We start from the raw sequence: 18,530 nt of genomic DNA on the forward strand, positions 1-18,530 counted from the left end.
TCAAGATACGAAAAAAAATCTCAAATGGAACATAAGTCTCAAAATGAGAAAATGACAACATAGATCCTTTACTATCTAACATGTCTTTAATAACTTAATGAGGGAATAAGACAAGCTCCTAGCTCAACCAAATAGACAATATAAAAGAAATGTAGAATCAACTTTCAAATATGAAACAAGTGTCATGTCCTCGAGTTGTGAGGACTTACCAATAATAAGCTAATAGCAAGCACTAGCCACGAGCAGCAGGAGGAAGAGCGTGATCATCGATCCCTATATTATGACACAATGTAAACAAAAGTATACGTTAGTACATGAAATGCACGAAGTATGTGAGAAGATGATGAATAATAAACATAAGTCATAATCAATATAAATCATGGGATGCAAGACCAATATCTTTAAAACATGAATAAAAACATAAAAATATTAAAACATTTATCTCATTGGTAAATGAATCAAAATTTCATAACTATCATAAGAACTCATAACTCAACTGAAACTGTTGTGGAATAGGACCTTTAACTGACATATAAGATCATCGAGCTAATACATAGAATTCGATGACTCCCGCATCGAGATTGAGGAGGCTACCTTGCTAGGGAATACTCCATTAATAACTCATCTAACTGTGCTATGTGGATCCACTAGCTTCACCATATTGGCATCTATAAACCTATGCAGGCAACATAGTTATGGGACAATGGGCTTACTATGGGTCTCTTGCCTCAACTACGAAAGAGAATGCCTATTCCATGGTCCACTCGGTGCTTAGTCAATATTTTAATGGAACTTTCATAAAACATGATCATAAATATCATAGGAAAGGTAATAATAAATATCAAACCATCTTTATAAAATTACATAAGAATAGCTCATCTATCAACATCATAGTAAAATCATAGGATTGGCTCATCTATCATATAACTCATGTAATGTGGGTGTATACCTTCCATCATTGCATATCTTTACTCATAAAAATATCATTAGGGTCTAACTTTACCTATCATTAACTTGTTTGCGACATCATAAAATCATCATTCATAAACTTCTTTACATAAAACATCTTTACACTCATTCATAAAGCTTTCATTGAAATAACTTAAAACTCATGATCACATCTCATAAATCATACTCGAATCTAGCATATAGCTTGGGTCATTGAAATTCAACTTGAAATCATGAAATATAATGTGAATTGTGCATAATTAGGCTAATAGTATTGATACATAACATAATCATGAAGACCCAGTGAAGATCATGAAATTAGGGGTTTTAATTGAAGAAATCATAAGAAAATTTGAGAAAAGAATCTTTGGGATTCCATGGGTAAAAAGTAACCATGGATGAAGTCCCACATACCTTGACCTTTTTGAGCCCTAAATTGAAGAGAATAGAAGATTTACCTTGAAAAGAAATCCTTTGAATTGCTTGATGAAGAAGAAGACTCTTGAGAGAAAACTTGGGAGTGAAAATTTTGTGATTTTGGGAATTATGGTGAGAATGAGAGGATTAGGGAATTAAGCTTAGTTAATAGGTAAGAATCTAGTCTCAAACACCGTCCACATTCATTAATGAAATATAGAAATGACCAAAATAACCCCCACTTAAAACTGAATCCGAAACTTAGGACGAACCATCACCACAGACCGTTATGGACAATACGATCCATGATACCCTCCGTGGTGAGGGACATAGCATTTTGAAAAAAGAGGTTTTGAAAGGTTTCCCACCATGATCTGTTATGGACAATACAACCCGTGGTGATCGTCCGTGATGTTGGACATGGGCTAAAGTCTGAAGGTCTCTGGGGAGGTGTCCACCACGAAGGGCACTACAGCTCGTGGTGCCCAACACGGCCCATAGTACCTATCATAGACCCTTCCCTACAGGGTCTAAATTTCTAAATCTTCACCACGGCAACATGCCACGAACCTTGGTGAGGAATACGATCTGTGATGGCCGTCATGGTCATCACCTGGTGCCAGAAATTACATTTTTCTGAGAATTCATCTTTTGAACCTCGTGTTAGCTTACAATTTATTTCTAAACCTATGTACATAGTTTCTATACCCCATATTGCATTCCTCAAGGATGAAATAACATGCTGGAACGTATTATATTGATTTTAACATGCTAAAACTATAACACCTATAGACATGATTTCTATTAATATGGTATGTTGAATAATATATCAATCATATAAGCATGATTTCTGATTAAAGAACATTTTGAAATATTTGTTAAAAAACTGTAAGCATGATTCCTAACTGAATAACATGCTGAATTATTAAAAAATCATATGAACTTGTTTACTGTAATTTTTTTTTGATATGCTGAATATATTAAAGTAAGTAAATCTTATAGACATGACCCTTTATTAATGTATTAAAAATATTTATCAAGCTTATGTACGTAATACTGAGTGATTAACAATCTATATCTATATATCTATCTATATATATATAGAGAGAGAATAACTGATCATTTTAAATTAGTAACATAATTAGATTTTAGCAAGACAAATATGAACACATAAAAAGTTAGGCAGATTATTAACAACTATTTAAGCCACTAAAAAGAATTAGATTTACCCCTTTTAAAGAATGCATGACAATGATAGATGATCAGTCGAATACTTATGAACTAGGCCTATTAAATCACACTTAAATTATTATTTAAGCCTAATTTCGAGTGCGAAGATAAAGGCATGATTTTAATAACTAGGATTAGTTAACTCTTATAAGCGTATTTATCTAGCACACACACATAAATTACATCAAAATAAAAAAAAATACAAGTAGCACGTACGTTTTCCTCGCTTCTAGTCAGTTCCCAAGTTATTTATTATATATATAACAAAGTTTGTATACGGATTATTAGAAAAACCAAAAGAGGCAAGTAAATAAAAGTATACATAAGATTTTCAGAAATCCAAAATGAAACTAAATGAATCCAGAAAGCCCCCTCCCCAGCAAACTCTTCTCATCTTGAATTTCATGGTCAAAACCTGACAAACATAAAGAAAACATAGACGAGCCCTATACGAGATAACAAGACATAGATATATACTATGATATTTAGAAGAAAAGAGAGAAGAGAATACAAACAACTATCACATATAGAGGGAGATTGAGAATTGACCTGGACGCTTCTATATAACAATTAAAGTAAGAATGTATGCATGAACTAAAATTAATATGTTAAGTAACACTAGCCAGTCAGCAGAAGTTTATTAATAAGAAATCCATATGTAGTAGTGAGCGAAGTTAGCAGTGATGCACAAAATCCAGTAGCAAAGCAAAGTAGACAGGAGGCAGAAAAATAGAACTCAAGAGTGTAAAGGTTGTGTCCAGTGATCAAGTATGTATAAAATGTCCCAATAATGACTAAGAAACCTTTCTTATATAGGAATGAATAGAAGGCATTGTAAGAGGGAATAGAATCAATTAAGCATGATTCATGGGAAGTCTTTTTCCTTAATCCCATAAAGAAAATCAATTAGGCAGAAATTAAGCAACATTTACTATAGTGGGAACAAGTAAGAAATCAAAGAAATCAAAATTAGAGTTGTAACAAATATCAATTATATATGCTTTGAAAAGAAAAATTGATCAAGGAATATTACATCTTTCCATAATTATTTTCGGAATCATGTAATCAATTAATAAATTAAATTATACATAGAATTAGGCCAAACACATCAGTTGCTCTAATTCAAAAGAATAGTAGGATCAATTAAGAGCATGAAATATGCAGAAATCAATGGATGATCAATATCATACTACAATTACTCAACATATTGCAGTAGCAACAAGGTCCATTTGGTCTTAAAACCAATCAGGCCCATAAATAAACTAATAATGCTAAAAACTATTTACAGGTATGTTCCTAATCTTTGGGATGATATCCTGCCTGGCTACTTATTTATTTTCTTGTTAATAAGCTCTGTCTCCCTAAAAACTATTTTGCACCAAATGATATAAACCTTATTATTGCTCGCCCTTTTGTTTGTCAGCTGAAGTTATGAGGTCATTGAACATACCTCGGGGAGTGAAACGTGTTCTTTTGCGAACATTAAACACAGACAGGTGCTTGTTGTGTGTCCATTGAAGGCATTAACTTGTTTCAAGCCTGCTAAAACTACGTACATAAGTTGTTTATTATGTCATGTCATTTGGTGTTGAATGTATATTGTGAACATAAACAGGAGGCTCATGTACAAGAAAGAATTTGATTCCTCCTATGCTGCATTAACCTCAGATGGAGCAGAGTATTTGGTCCAGAATACTGACATCAAACTCGTCGGTGTTGATTACTTATCTGTTGCCATTAATCCGAAGGATGAGCTCGTTAAAGTTCATCAATTACTTCTGGATCCTAAAGTAAGTCCATATGCCTAATTTGATTGAGTTTTAAGTTTTGTGCACCTCCACGAGATAGTTTTAAGGGCTATGTACACTCTACCCTCCCTAAACCACACTTGTGAGATTTTACAGGGTATGTTATTGCGCTGGTCGTAATAGATCGACTTTCATGCTAGTTCTTGCTCCAGCATGAAAGTTCCATTTCAGGGCTGTTGTTGTTGTTGTTATTAAGTATATATAAATTCATTTTATATTATCAGTTTAAGTTGACCTATATAAAAATAACTCTATATAGCAAACCTAATCTATAATTTGGAAAATTGAGTAATATCCTATTTGAGTGTCTGTTAGTAGGAGTGTACAAAAATTGAACCGACCAATAAATCTAACCGAAAAAAATGCTATTGAGTTATTGGGTTCTTGATGGTTTTATGAAAAAAAATTATCAAGTTATCGGTTCATTATTGGTTTTAGTATTCGATTATTGGGTAAATCGATAATCCATTAAGACATTAGTATTGTACTACTTTACTCTTCATAAATATTAAATATTACTAATAATTTAACATAATAGTATGCTACAGTCTTCACAGTACTTCTACTTCACACTAGACCGCTTTAGTCTTTACACAAAACCTAAAGATTAAAGTAAGAACTAAGATTGTTCAAGATTGTCTTGTTTGACTGCTTGGTTTTAGTTTTAGTTTTACTTTATAATTGTAGCTTTTGCAAGTTCGTGAACGTATATAATTTGGTTAACATTAGAAATTCCATATTATGTTTTGGTCGTAAACTGTAATTGTAGCCTTCGTACTACATATGCTCTTATTGATGCAATTTCTTATTATCTTTTTTGTTTCAGTATATCAAAGCATTTACAGGCTTACCGGAAACTATTAGAGAAGTGTGAACTCATATATTTATTTTATGAGCATTTTTTTATTGGGTAAACCAAAAATCGAACCGTTAACGATCAAAAACTGATAAAAAATATCTTATTGATTTAGCGTATTTAAAAACCGAAAATAGATAAATCGAACCGATAATATATAAAACCGAACCGATCGATGCACACCCTATTGTCTGTAGTCGGTTAAATTGAACAGATGGAGTGAAAATCTTTTACATTTTTGGTGTATAAAACCTAAAAGTTGATGTGGTTACCTGTAAGATTCAAAACCCATTTGTTAAAGATTGTCAATAAGTTGCTTGTTAGTACCAGCTGCATATTATCTACTAAGTTAACTTGCTACATTTCCTTGAGCACCAACTCTTACTTTCTTAGAATTCTTAATGGGGACTTCCTTTGTTGTGTTTGTTTATCTATGTTCTTACTTGGTCACTAACTGTAAGGATTCTTTAAATATGCATCAGGATATTATTCCAGTGGAAGGCCTCAAGCTCGATGATGCAGTCCCGGGAGTTTACACAAGTCACTGTCTACCCTTTAGGCTGGTTCATGGAGATGGTTCACCTACCAGGTGCATCCTCTTCCAGTGATGATGTCAAGACAACTGATAGTTTCATCGAAAAAGGAAAATTCCAAAAATTTCGACCGGTTACGTTAACTTAGAATTTCCAAGAAACTGCTAAGGGGAATTCGATTCCTTTAGCTTGTCTACCCATGGGCTTATGTAAATTTCTTTCAGGGTACTAACAAAAATGAATGAAGAGATGGTTCTGATGTTTATTCACATTACATGGCTGCACTGCTAGAGTGGATTCACAAAAAGTTATGGATTTACTTCTACAAGAGTGACATTCACAAATAGTGTAAGTAGTACTATTTTGGCTTAGCAGCATTTTAAGTCATAATAAAGCTGAGAATGCGGAGTCAATCTCTTCCTCACTTGGCGTGGATTTTGCACATTCTAAAATTTATGAGGATAAGAGAAAGGGCACTAACAGCAAGAATCGAATCCAAAAATATAGTGGAAATAAGCAATAAATGAAAAAGTATAAGAGATTAGAAGGGGAGAAGAAGGACAATTTTATTATTAATCCTAGTAGCACCATATTTCCAATATCAGAATTTAAAACTGTTCTTAAAATTAAAAAATGAGGTGCTAAAATTGTGTGAGAGAGGCTCGAACTCTCGACCTCAGGATTACTATGCATGCATACATACATACATACATACATACATACTTGCCTATCAAATTAACCAACAAAAACTTACAGCTATTAGCTAACAGAGCCTTTTGCCTTTTAATATGTGATGGTAACCTAAATAGTCTTACTGTTAATTGCTTTTGTAAATTGCGACAAGTGAGAATGGCAATGTAGGGTTGTTGAAAATCGAATCGAAATTAATAATTTAAATCGAAAAAAGTTTTAGTTATTGGCTATGGATTATTGATGTAGCAATTTTGATAATGATTTTGATTTTTTTGTATACTGGGTTATCGGTTCTTAATAATTTGAGGTTTTTCATAAGGGGTTCACTGATAATCCGATAGTAATATTTATACCAATTCGGTATATAAAGTCCTTGACTTAGGGTTTCGTTTCATACTTTTTTTTTCTGATTGTCTCAAATTCTCGGTTATTCTACAAGGTGACATTGTTTTCTTTTGAGCAAGATGCAATCTATCGACTGATTTGCATGATTCATTTGGTTTTTCACTTTGTTTCTAAGTGATTTTCAATGATTTTTTTTAATTTTCAAATCTTAATGGTTAAATTGATAACCAAATTGATAATGATCAATAAACGATAGTCAATATCTTAATGGTTCTATAATGGTTTAGCATGTCTACAAACTAATAATCGATAAGTTAAATCGATAAACTTCAAAATCAAAACAAACCGATCGATACACAACCTTATGCCAATGTAGTCATATTTTGGAGTGACAAATGGGCATGTTAAGTTGGATATGGGCTGATCGAAAATGAGTCAAGTGAAAATGGATAAATTTATGTTTTAAAACTGCCTTTGATAAAAGTGATTAACCTATAAACTTATGTTTTAAAACTGCCATTTTTAAATAGTGATTAACCTATAAACTTATGTTTTAAAACTGCCTTTTTGAAACAGTGATTAACCAATGCAAAAAAAAGAAGAAGGAATTTTTAATGGAAAAAAAAAACAGTTTAATCGAAATATTGACTTTCCTTGTAAGAGGTGTACAACAGGACTTTAGGGACGTTTGGTTTGAAAATAAATTATATTGGGATAAGTAATGATGAAATAAGTTATGATGAGATTAATTATAATGAATTTATTTTTTTTATTAGTTGTTTGGTTTGTCATATTGAAATAATATGCATGACATAATTTTTAAGAATAAGTCAGAAATAACTCTGTACAAGGCAAAGAGCCAGTAAAAAAAAGAAAAGAAGATATTACATGAACATATCTGAGATGAACGTGTATCTTCAATCAAGGAAACATTACAAATCTTTGATTGACAGGAAATCCCTTGAGTTTTCCTTTTAGAGTTGATATGGCGACCGCATCCATTGCCATATATACAGTCATCCTCATTTAGAGGCCGTTTGAATTGGTTTATAAGTTGCTTATAAGCTGTTTTCAGCTTTTTTTGAGTGTTTGACTGGCCAACTTTATTTTGTGCTTAAAATAAACTCCAATAAATAGTTGGGTTTATTTGAATGAACTTATTTTAAACAGTTTATAAGTTGAAAATAGCTTATAAGTAAAAAAAAAAAATTGGCCTGCATCTACTTTTTTAAAAAAACTTATAAACACTTTTCAACTTATAAGCTGCTTAAAAATAAGTCAATCCAAACAGGCTACTAGTTAGATAGTCACCCACTTCACTTGAACTTGTACTATTGTTTTTCTCTCATCTTTCAAAAAGTCTTATTTTCTTTCAAAGTCTACAATTGTAATAGTAAACAGAAAGAACTATCTCGGTGACGACGTGTCAAGAAGTCTGATTTGCATATTAGACAAGGTTCAAATAGTTTCATCATAGTTGTATCCCTAAGAATTCCAACAAGCTCTAAAGAAAACCCTTGTAACCCAAGAGGACTGGACTAGGCACCATATCGGTGATTCGAACCAGAATAAAATATCTGTCTCTTTTACTTCCCTGCATTATATATTATTCTTGCAGGCAATCAGTTCTCAATCTTGAATAGTTGACTAAGGAATTAAATTTCAATTTACCCCCTCGACTAGTGAGAAAAAATGTTTGGCCGAAGCCAAAAAGAGGGTGACCTACTTTATTCGCCAAACGAATGATTTTCTTTGACTTTCAGTTTTAAAGGGTGCAATTCTCTTGTAAATCTTTGTTAAAGCACAACATAAATCATTCTGACCCGACCTATTGGAAAGAAGTATCTTCTTTCATGACTAGTCTCCGCATATCCCCATTCCTCACTGTCCATGGTAAAAAAACCCAGCAGCTCTGTGTTGTTTCCGGCCATGGGTACCGATCCCAGTCAACTTCCCAAAGAAAACACATGGAAACAATGTGGTGAGATTTATAATATCAAAAAGAAAACTTTGGAGCTCATTGATGTCGATTACAACGATATTCATAGCCACAATACTTTCAATGAAATTGCTCCAGATGTTGACACGCCAACAAAAAATGTGCTTTATTCCTTGAGGCACGGTTCTATCGTGATCTGGACCTAACTAATAATTCCAAAGGTCTTGATTATACCTTCCTCGATTTGATTTGTTGAAGCACTACCTTCATCCAAAGGTTTCATAGATATTGAAGAACTTTCTATGCTAAAAGTTGTTGCCACCAATGCACTGCACTGTGTTGACTGACGGGACATTCTATTGGAGCACCCATGTTGACTTACACTTGTATGGATATGATACTAACGAAGAAAAATGACTCCGCTCACCCTATCATAAAGATCATTTCCCCAAAACAGATTTCGACAACGAGGCTCCTCAATACCCCATATTGCTCCGTTTGGGAAATGGAAAGTTCGTGTTGGTTCTTGCTATCGGGTTGGACGTTCAATAATTGCCTTAATCACAGTAGTCAAAAGAGTGGACAAAAGAGGAAACTCCTTTAAGTGTGTCTGTGGATCAATTCATATGTATACTTTGATGAGGCTGCTTTCTTCTCTTCGATGTCAAGTCAATGTGAGTGCTCTTTCCATTCCCTTCCCTTATCTATTTATGGTTAACTCCTTTTTGTTAGCTTTGCTAGTCGCTTTTTGTTGAAAGTTTCAAGATAAGTTATGAAATGTTTTTTTTTGTCCCATATTTGCTGCAACTACTTTATTCCGGGATTGTGGTATACCACAACTATGTTCTTATTTTTATACATTACTAATGTTGGATTTAAGTGAATTGCGAATGAGAAAGAATAAGAGAAAAGAATTAAAAAATATAGAAGAATCAAATAAAGGAAAAATGAAAAGTCATTTCTCTCTCATTGGTTGAAGAAAGAAAATGTTTTATTCTTATATAAGGAAACACTTCCTTTAACTCATAAAAGGGTTAAGTAGAGGGTTCCCCTCACGCCGTCGTCGGCTTCGGCTTTAGCTTTGGAAAATGATATGATTGATTGATAATTTTTTAGACAAAATTTATTTATCAATCTCATTAATTAATTTTCTTTTTCTTTAATATTAATCCATTGATTATTTATTTATTAATTAATTCATAGAATTAATTTGAATTAATTATATAGTGAAATTAATAATGGAATTAACTAATTCATGAAATGGTATTAATTTGAAATCGCGGATTCAAAAAGGACCTGTTCCTTTCGAACAAATATTTTCCTTCGCAAAAAGGATCTGTTCCTTCTGAACAGACACTTTCCTTCCTAAAAGAAACTTTGCACCCTTGTTGGCTATAAATAGAGAAGTCTCCTCTCAGTTTTGAACATCGAAATTTCTCTCTCTTCTGCATATATTTTCTTACAAACAAAGTTGTGTATTTTTGTGATTACTTTACTGCTTTCTGAGTTTGCTGAAATTGAAGAAGTTTGCGGTACCCCTACTTCTTTAATGTTCTATCTGTTTTATCGTAGGAGGAAATAATCCATAACCTTGGGTACAGGGAGGGGATTAAATTCTTTAAGGACATACACTGAATTCTGTGGACTTGGATACTGTTTTTCCTTTACATCGTTACTGTTTTTGGTTACTAACTTTAATAGAAGAGATAACAAGCTTAAGGAATTTAAATATTTTTTCTTGTATCTAACGGTTCTAGAGATTAAAACTTTAATGGTTTTCTACTTTGTCTGACGATATCTACTGTTTTTTGGTGCTTTGATTATACTATTGTTTGGAACTCTTCTGTTATCTACTTTCCTACTTTTAATATTCTTATCTGACCTTTTTTCTATGCTTCTATTGAGTCGAGGATCTTTCGGAAACAGCCATCCTACATTGGTAGGAGTCATGTCTGCGTACACTTTACCCTCCCCAGACCCCACGATGTGGGATTTTACTGGGTTGTTGTTGTTGTTGTACTTTGTCTGAATCTAATACTGATTTGAAGAATATAAAAACTTCATCAGTATTCAAGATTCATTTGGTTAACGATTGGAAGAATATAAAAACTTCATCGTTAAACTAAAAAAAAGTTGTATATCTCTGCTTCATCTTATATTCTGTTTGGGGGCTGAGAATAAAATCGAAAGAATTTCTACTCCAGTGATTAACTTGGTTCAAAGAAATAAAATCGTCATCAAGTTAATTAAGTTTTTATTTTTCTCGGTTTGAAGAATATGAAAACATCATCTAGTTAAAAAAAAATTCATATTTGGTTATTCTATTATTTAACACTACTTTTATTTTATCAAACGAATGAGAGATACAAATATATCAAGTTTTGAAGCAAACACAATGTCTTCAACTAGTAGAACACCAGATTCTACAGCTATGGCTACTGCAGAAAAGGCTGAAAAGTTTACTGGTATTGACTTCAAATGTTGGCAGCAGAAGATGTTCTACTATCTGATTACACTCGGTCTATAACGGTTTATCAATAAAAATGTTCCTATGGTAGAGGAGGGAAATCCTGAAAATGAAAAGTTTATTGTGACTGAGGCATGGACACATTCTGATTTTCTTTGCAAGAACTACATACTCAATGGATTGAAAGATAACTTGTATAACGTCTTTAGTGTTTGTAAAACCTCTAAAGAACTTGGTATGCTCTTGAGAAGAAATACAAAACTGAAGATGCAGGCTTAAAGAAGTTTGTGGATGGAAAATTTTTGGACTATAAGATAGATGATAGCAAGACTGTCATGTCTCAAGTCCAAGAACTACAAGTCATTATTCACGATCTCTTGGCAGAAGGTATAATCAAATTCAATAGTTTTATTATTAAAATTATTGAATGTGTTATTGATTTTAAATTATTCATTATAGGTATGATCATAAACGGAATATTTCAAGTAACGGCATTAATCGAGAAACTGTCTCCTTTATGGAAAGACTTTAAAAATTATTTGAAGCACAAGCGAAAAGAGATGACTCTTGAAGACTTGATTGTTCGTCTCAGAATCAAGGAAGACAACAAGGCTGCCGAGAAGAAGGCTAGAGGAAACTCAACAATTATGGGAGCAAATATTATTGAGGATGGTCCACATAAATCAAAAAAGAGGAAGAAACCTTTTGGACCGAAGAACTATCCTAGTAAAAAGAAGTTCAAAAGAGACTGTCACAACTGTGGAAAAACTGAACATAAGGCTGTGGAATGTTGTGCTCCAAAGAAGGAAAAGAAGAAAGGTCAAGCCAATATGGTTGATACAAATGGAGATGTGGAAAACTTGTGTGCCATGCTGACTGATGCAAACTGGTAGGAAATTCTAAAGAATGGTAGCTTGATTCAGGAGCCATGTTACATATTTGTGCGGTCCGAGAAGCCTTCTCTACTTATTCCCCTATTGCTTATGATGAGACTATTTATATGAGATATTCTGCAACGCTAAGGTTGAAGGATATGGTAGAGTATTCCTGAAAATGACATCCGACAAGGTAGTGATGCTGAATAAAGTTTGTCACATTCCAGAAATAAGAAAGAACTTGGTTTTGGCCGATCTTCTAATCAAAAATGGATTCGAGTGCGTTCTAATTTCAAACAAAGTAGTAATTAATAAGAATGAAATGTATTTAGGAAAAGGCTACCTTACTGAGGACCTTTTCAAATTGAATGTAATGGTTGTTGATAATAATAAGTTCAAACTTCTTCTTACTTACATGAGTCAAATAATTTATGGCATTCACGCTTAGGACATGTCAATTATAAAACCTTGTGAAAACTGATTAACTTAAATGTATTGCCTAACTTTGAGTGCAATAAATCAAAATATCAAGTGTGTGTTGAATCTAAGTATGCTAAGCATTCTTATAAATCTAGTGAAAAGAATTTTAGTCCCTTAGAGTTTGTTCACACAGACATTTTCACTACTAAAAAACTGTTAAAAACGATGCAAAAATGTGACGAATTGTGTTGATTTTTGGGTCAAACTCGACAAAAAAGCGACGCAGTTATTTTCGTCACTTTTTTGCTCGACGTTTTTTAAAAAGCGATGGATAGGGTCGCAAAATGTGATGGACTGCATCGCCCCTAATATTTTTTAATTAAAAAAATATAAATAAAAAAATGATGGACTCCATCGGTTTAATTTATAAAAAAATTATTTAATATAAAGCGACGGACTGTGTTGTTTTTTTGTTAAATTTTTAAGTTTTTTAAAAAAATCGATGGATAAATGGTTTCCGTCCGCCGCTTTTGTTCTTGATGTTCTTAAAAATTTCTAGAACAGCAACGGACATAGAGTCCCTGTCCGTCGTTTGTCTGGAAATTTTTGACAGCAGAAACGGCACCTGCAATATTTTTGACAGCAAAAACCTACAATTTCTATTGCCCACTTGCAATCAAAATTTAATTCACTTCATATTAACCCATTCCAACACAACTAATAACAAATAAAATATGCAAAATTCATAAAACAAACACAATTAAACACTTAAAACGAATAAAGTCATTATTTAGAACAATTTAAAGTCTTTCAAAGTTAACAAAAAAATTCAAAATTTTCATAAACTAACATAGGGAACCTAAGGACTATTTGCTATGCATTCATCACTATCGTCGGAGTCATCCGGAGTGAACCCTCTTGAATAACGGAGCGGAGGATGATGGAAAAGGTTGAACACTTGTTCTTTGATCTTCTCAACTTGTTTATTCATAATTTTTTGCCCCTCAACCATTTTTGCCTCAGATTTTGCCAATGCGCATGTATGTTCTGCAATTTACTGAGACATAACATCTATCTGAACTCTGTCAACGGCCTTGGCTTGAGGTGATGATTCAATACCTTCTAAACTTGATTGGAGTTATCGTACATCATTCCTTGAGCCCATTCCATATATTTGGCCCTTATGTCTCCCTCCAACTACTTTTTTTGTCCCAATTTGAGTGGACTGTTCAGGCGTTAGCTGGATCGAATCTCCCATCTAACTTATGTGCCGCTCATAATCTTACTGCATATTAGAAAAATAAATGTTATAGTCAATATATATATATATATATATATATATAAGTTGGAATCAAAATATATTATACATTATGTTAAATAACTTACATAGGCTCGTTCGGCTCTTTCCACCATCAACTCATCTGGATCCGACGAATTAGTCTTTTTTTCACATGAAAGACTTCATGACGATAGGAAATGAGTCCCAATTCTTTTTTTTTATAAATAAAAATACAATTAATGAAATATTTTGTCAAATAATTTATTTAAGAAAATAAATTTAAACTTAAAATTTAGAAACCTTACCATCTCCCTTTGAATCATACCAACACTCTTTGCACCTCCGGTGTGCAACGAGACACCCTTTAGGCTGACTCTCGCTTTTTTTCCTTGATCGGACAAAGCTTTGAATTCTTTGGTATTCCAATACCGGCATAATTCTTCAAATGTATGAGGCAGCATCCAAATCGAAGGTGCCCGGTCATTCTTAACTTTCTTTAGCCAGCTAAACATTCTGATGCTCGCTTTTTTTTCAAAAGTGGTCACAATGACCATATTGTACCTTAGTTTCAGGTACATAAAGTCTGAAAAAAATGAGTAGAGTTAAGTAATTAGTTAAGTAAAATATAGTAAAAATATTAAACTTAACTTAAAAAAAATAGATTTAAACATATATATACTTTGAATTCATTAAACATTGCCTGTCGGATACTGTTTGAAATCTCCCGCCAAGAGTGATAGGGCTCAGTATATAGCCTTCTAACACTCTCCTGAACAGCCCTAGCAGCCTCTTTCGAAGGATACCACCTACAAGACACATAATAAACATATAATTAGTTTATGAATAATTTATTAATGTAGAATAAATAAATAAATAAATAAAATATTAAACTTACGAGAATCCATCAGGCTCAATCATGACTCTCTCAAGTCTGTCTCTCTACCCAGGAACTAACCCAAGCACATCATGTGCTGCCTCTGGTCTAGCAGCAGAAGAAGGTGAAGCTGATGCTTTAGAAGTGTCAGTCTCAACATTAGAATCTCTAAGTCTCACAGTAGATATGTGAGAAGACTGAGATCCGAGAGATGGAATTATGGGAGATGGAGTAGACGAAGATTCTACTCTCGGAGGTCAAGAAATAACCTCTGTGAGTAGCTGATAGGTCTGATCATATAAAGTATATCTGACCTGTGAAGGAGAACAAGCGTCACGTGGTTGGTGGAATTGACTATGGTAAGTCACTACGCCTTCAAACCACAGTTGTTTAAGCTCATCTATCAATGGATGTAGATAGACATCAATCAAACTTTTAGGATTACGAGGATCCGAAATAACACAGCTTAGAAAAATATACGGACTTGTCATGTACATTTCAAGAGGAAGATTGTACGGGGCAACAAAATACAGGTCAACAAAAATAAGGTGAGGCAGCCATTAACACAACAATGAATTGTATCATACGGCAATTCTAACTTGGAAACCAATATTTTTGCCTGATAGAAGTTTTGAGGTATGTTAAACTCAGGATTAACTAGTTCACCCAAAAGATCAACCATTGAGTCCATAGCCGCATGTGAAATAGTCCAATCTGATTCAATATTCATTAACCTAACTGCAACTGATAAAGCAGAAAGCAGACTTCCTTCACATAGTGGACGATTAGCCTCTTCTAATATTTGATAGAAGCGTCTTGCTTCTTCATTAGGAGTTTCATCAAAATATTATTCGGGTTCCATCCCACCTTGACCCCCGAAAGCATCATTGACCATTTCATGAACTCTATCATGTTGAAATGTATCATGTTGAACTCTATCATGTAGAACCCTATCATGTTCAACCCTAATTTGACCATGTGATGCAAGCATATTATATTCATCCACGGGCAGTAAATTATAAAATATATTATTCAATCCATCTCTTTCTCCATGATCAATTCATACAAAATATCTAGGCTTAAATCCATTACCATACAAATGAACCATAACTATATCTGGATTAAAAAAAATTTCAAGCACCTACATTCACGACAATGACACCTAACCAATCCATTTCTCTTTAAAAAATTAAGTGTCATTGCATGATCGATGAAAATTCTTACACCGTCAATAAATTCAGGTTTTAAACCACCACCAACTTCATAATGCATGTTATACATCCACAAATGATAATCCATCTACAAAATTATATATATTCAAGCTTAATTAGTTCATAAACACTACAATTCATCGAGACTACAAGTGTCATTAATTCAAGTTATAATTAATTAATTTATATAATAATTAAGTTTAAGTTATAATTAATTAATTCATATAATAATTAAGTTCAAATTATAATTAATTCATATAATAATTAATTCAAGTTATAATTAAATTCAAGTTCTAATTAATTCAAGTTATAATTAAGTTTAAGTCCTAATTAATTCAAATTATAATTAAGTTCAAGTTCAAATTAATTTCAAGTTATAATTAAGTTCATATTCTAATTAATTCAAGTTATAATTAATTTCATGTTCTAATTAATTCAAGTTATAATTAATTTCAATTTCTAATTAATTCAAGTTATAATTAAGTTAATGTTCTAATTAATTCAAGTAAAAATTAAGTTCAAAGCTCATGACATTCAAGTTGAAGTTCTAAATTCAAATATCCTAAAATTCAAGTATCTAAGTTATTAAAATTAGTTATAAAGTCTAAAGAGTTCAAAATTTATACAAACCTAAAAAATTTTAAGTTTAAATTCAAAAGTCCTAAAGTTCAACTTCATGACTTTAAATATCTAACTCTACTTAGCTTAATTAGTTCTAAAGTCTAAAGATTTCAAAAATTATACAAACCTAAAGTTCAAAATTAGTATCCAAGTTATTCTAATTATAAGTTCTAAATTAAAGTCCTATAATTCAAGTATCCAATTTTCAATATTTTTCTAAGTTTCAAACTTCAAAATTTCCTATATTCAAGTATCTAAGTTATTCTAAAGTTCAACATTAGCTTAATTAGTTCAAAAGGAAGCTTAACTTCAACAAGTTTCTAAAAGTTAACAAAAAATTCAACTTCAAAGTTCTAATTAAATTCAATATCTAAATTTCAGTATCTTAAAATTCAAGTATCTAAATTATTCTAATTATAAGTTCTAAAGTCCTAAACCTCAAGCCTCTAAGTTCCAATATTTTTCTCTAAGTTTCAAACTTCAAAACTTCTAATCCAATATACAAAAAAACTACAACAAACTAAATGGAATAAATTAATTAACTAACTAATAAACCATAAATTACTATCCAATTTACAATCCAATTCAAAAATCCCAAATCTAACTTAAAGCTTAAAATCAAAACTATAACTAGATTCACTAATTTTACAATCCAATATACAAATAAACTATAATAAACTAAATGGCATAAACTAATTAACTAACATCACAAATTACTAAAATATTTACAAGCTAATTCAACAACTCAAAAATCTAACTTAAGCCCTAAAATCAAAACTCTAACTACATTCACTAATTTCACAATCCAATATACAAATGAACTACAACAAACTAAATGTAATCAACTAATTAACTAACTAACAAATGCTTGAATTTTTTTTATAAGATTTAAGCCCTAACCTCTTAAAGATGAATAAACACTCCTAAAGCACCACTGGACGGCGGCGACACAGCGGTGGAGGCGGGGGACTGACAGGGGACAACGATGGGGGTGGGGGAAGGGCGGTGGGATGAGGGCCGGCGACTGAGGTGGTAGATTTGTAGAGAGAAGGGAGAGAGAAAAGAGAGTTTAGAGAGAGACAAAATAGAAAAAAATACAATTTGCCTCCCAAATATTTTAATAAATGCGACGGACAGCGTCTCTAAGTCTGTCGCTTTTTTAAAAAATAATTGACAGCCATTTTGACCAAAAAGCGACGGACAAAGCGACCCAGTCCGCCACTATTTTAAATTGGTTGACCAACTCTTTTGACTAATAGCGACGGACTTAGCGACCTTGTCTGTTGCTATTTAAAAAAAATTAATAAATAAAAATTAACTACTTACGACGGAGGGCGTCGTATATTTAATTTATAAATAATTATTTTTATCAAAATATATAAAATATTTATATAAAAATAATATTTATTTTTGACGCAAAGAACCGCCAAAATAAGCAATGGACTAAGCCTCCCGTCCTTCTCTTTTAATTAAAAAAAATAAAAATAAATAAAAACGATGGACAACGTTATTTTATCCGTCATAGTTTTATTGCGACTCTATCCATCGCTTTTGTTTCTGTCGCTTTTTGACCTCTCTTTAGTAGTGAATTTTGATATGACGTCAACACCAACTCTTGGTAGGAAAAAGTATTTTATAACTTTTATTAACGATTGCACTAGATACTATTATGTCTATTTGTTGAATAGTAGGGATGAAGCAATAGAAACATTTAGATAATACAAAACTGAAGTTGAGAATCAGTTGGATTAAAAGATAAAAATGATAAGAAGTGATAGAGGTGGAGAGTATGAATCTCGTTTTGCAGAAATATGTTTGGAAAATGGAATCATCCATCAGACTACTGCCCCTTACTCACCTCAATCTAACAGAATGGCAGAAAGGAAAAAACGAACTTTAAAGGAAATGATGAATGTTTTATTTATAAGTTCAGGTTTACCACAAAACTTATGGGGGGAAACCATCCTTACAGCAAATCGAATACTCAATAGAGTTCCCCATAGCAAAACACAGT

The 18,530-nt window shown here is 32.4% G+C and overlaps 2 protein-coding genes across 2 annotated transcripts; both read left to right on the plus strand.

Annotated features, from left to right (window-relative positions):
- Positions 1–4,011: 4,011 nt before the first annotated feature.
- LOC129875707 (cyclase-like protein 3) lies at positions 4,012–5,867 on the plus strand (the record flags this gene model as incomplete). The annotated part of the gene is made up of 3 exons (XM_055950973.1): positions 4,012–4,091; positions 4,211–4,385; positions 5,742–5,867. Coding segments are annotated over 3 exons (381 nt in total), but the record flags the coding sequence as incomplete, so codon positions are not given.
- Positions 5,868–11,164: 5,297 nt separating this feature from the next.
- LOC129875709 (uncharacterized) lies at positions 11,165–12,129 on the plus strand. Its single transcript, XM_055950974.1, has 4 exons — positions 11,165–11,234; positions 11,328–11,446; positions 11,488–11,623; positions 11,696–12,129. The coding sequence occupies exons 1-4, from the start codon at positions 11,165–11,167 to the stop codon at positions 12,127–12,129; spliced, it is 759 nt and encodes a 252-aa protein (XP_055806949.1).
- Positions 12,130–18,530: the final 6,401 nt, after the last annotated feature.

The sequence above is a fragment of the Solanum dulcamara genome, chromosome 12, assembly GCF_947179165.1.
Source record: "Solanum dulcamara chromosome 12, daSolDulc1.2, whole genome shotgun sequence".
NCBI lineage: Eukaryota > Viridiplantae > Streptophyta > Magnoliopsida > Solanales > Solanaceae > Solanum > Solanum dulcamara.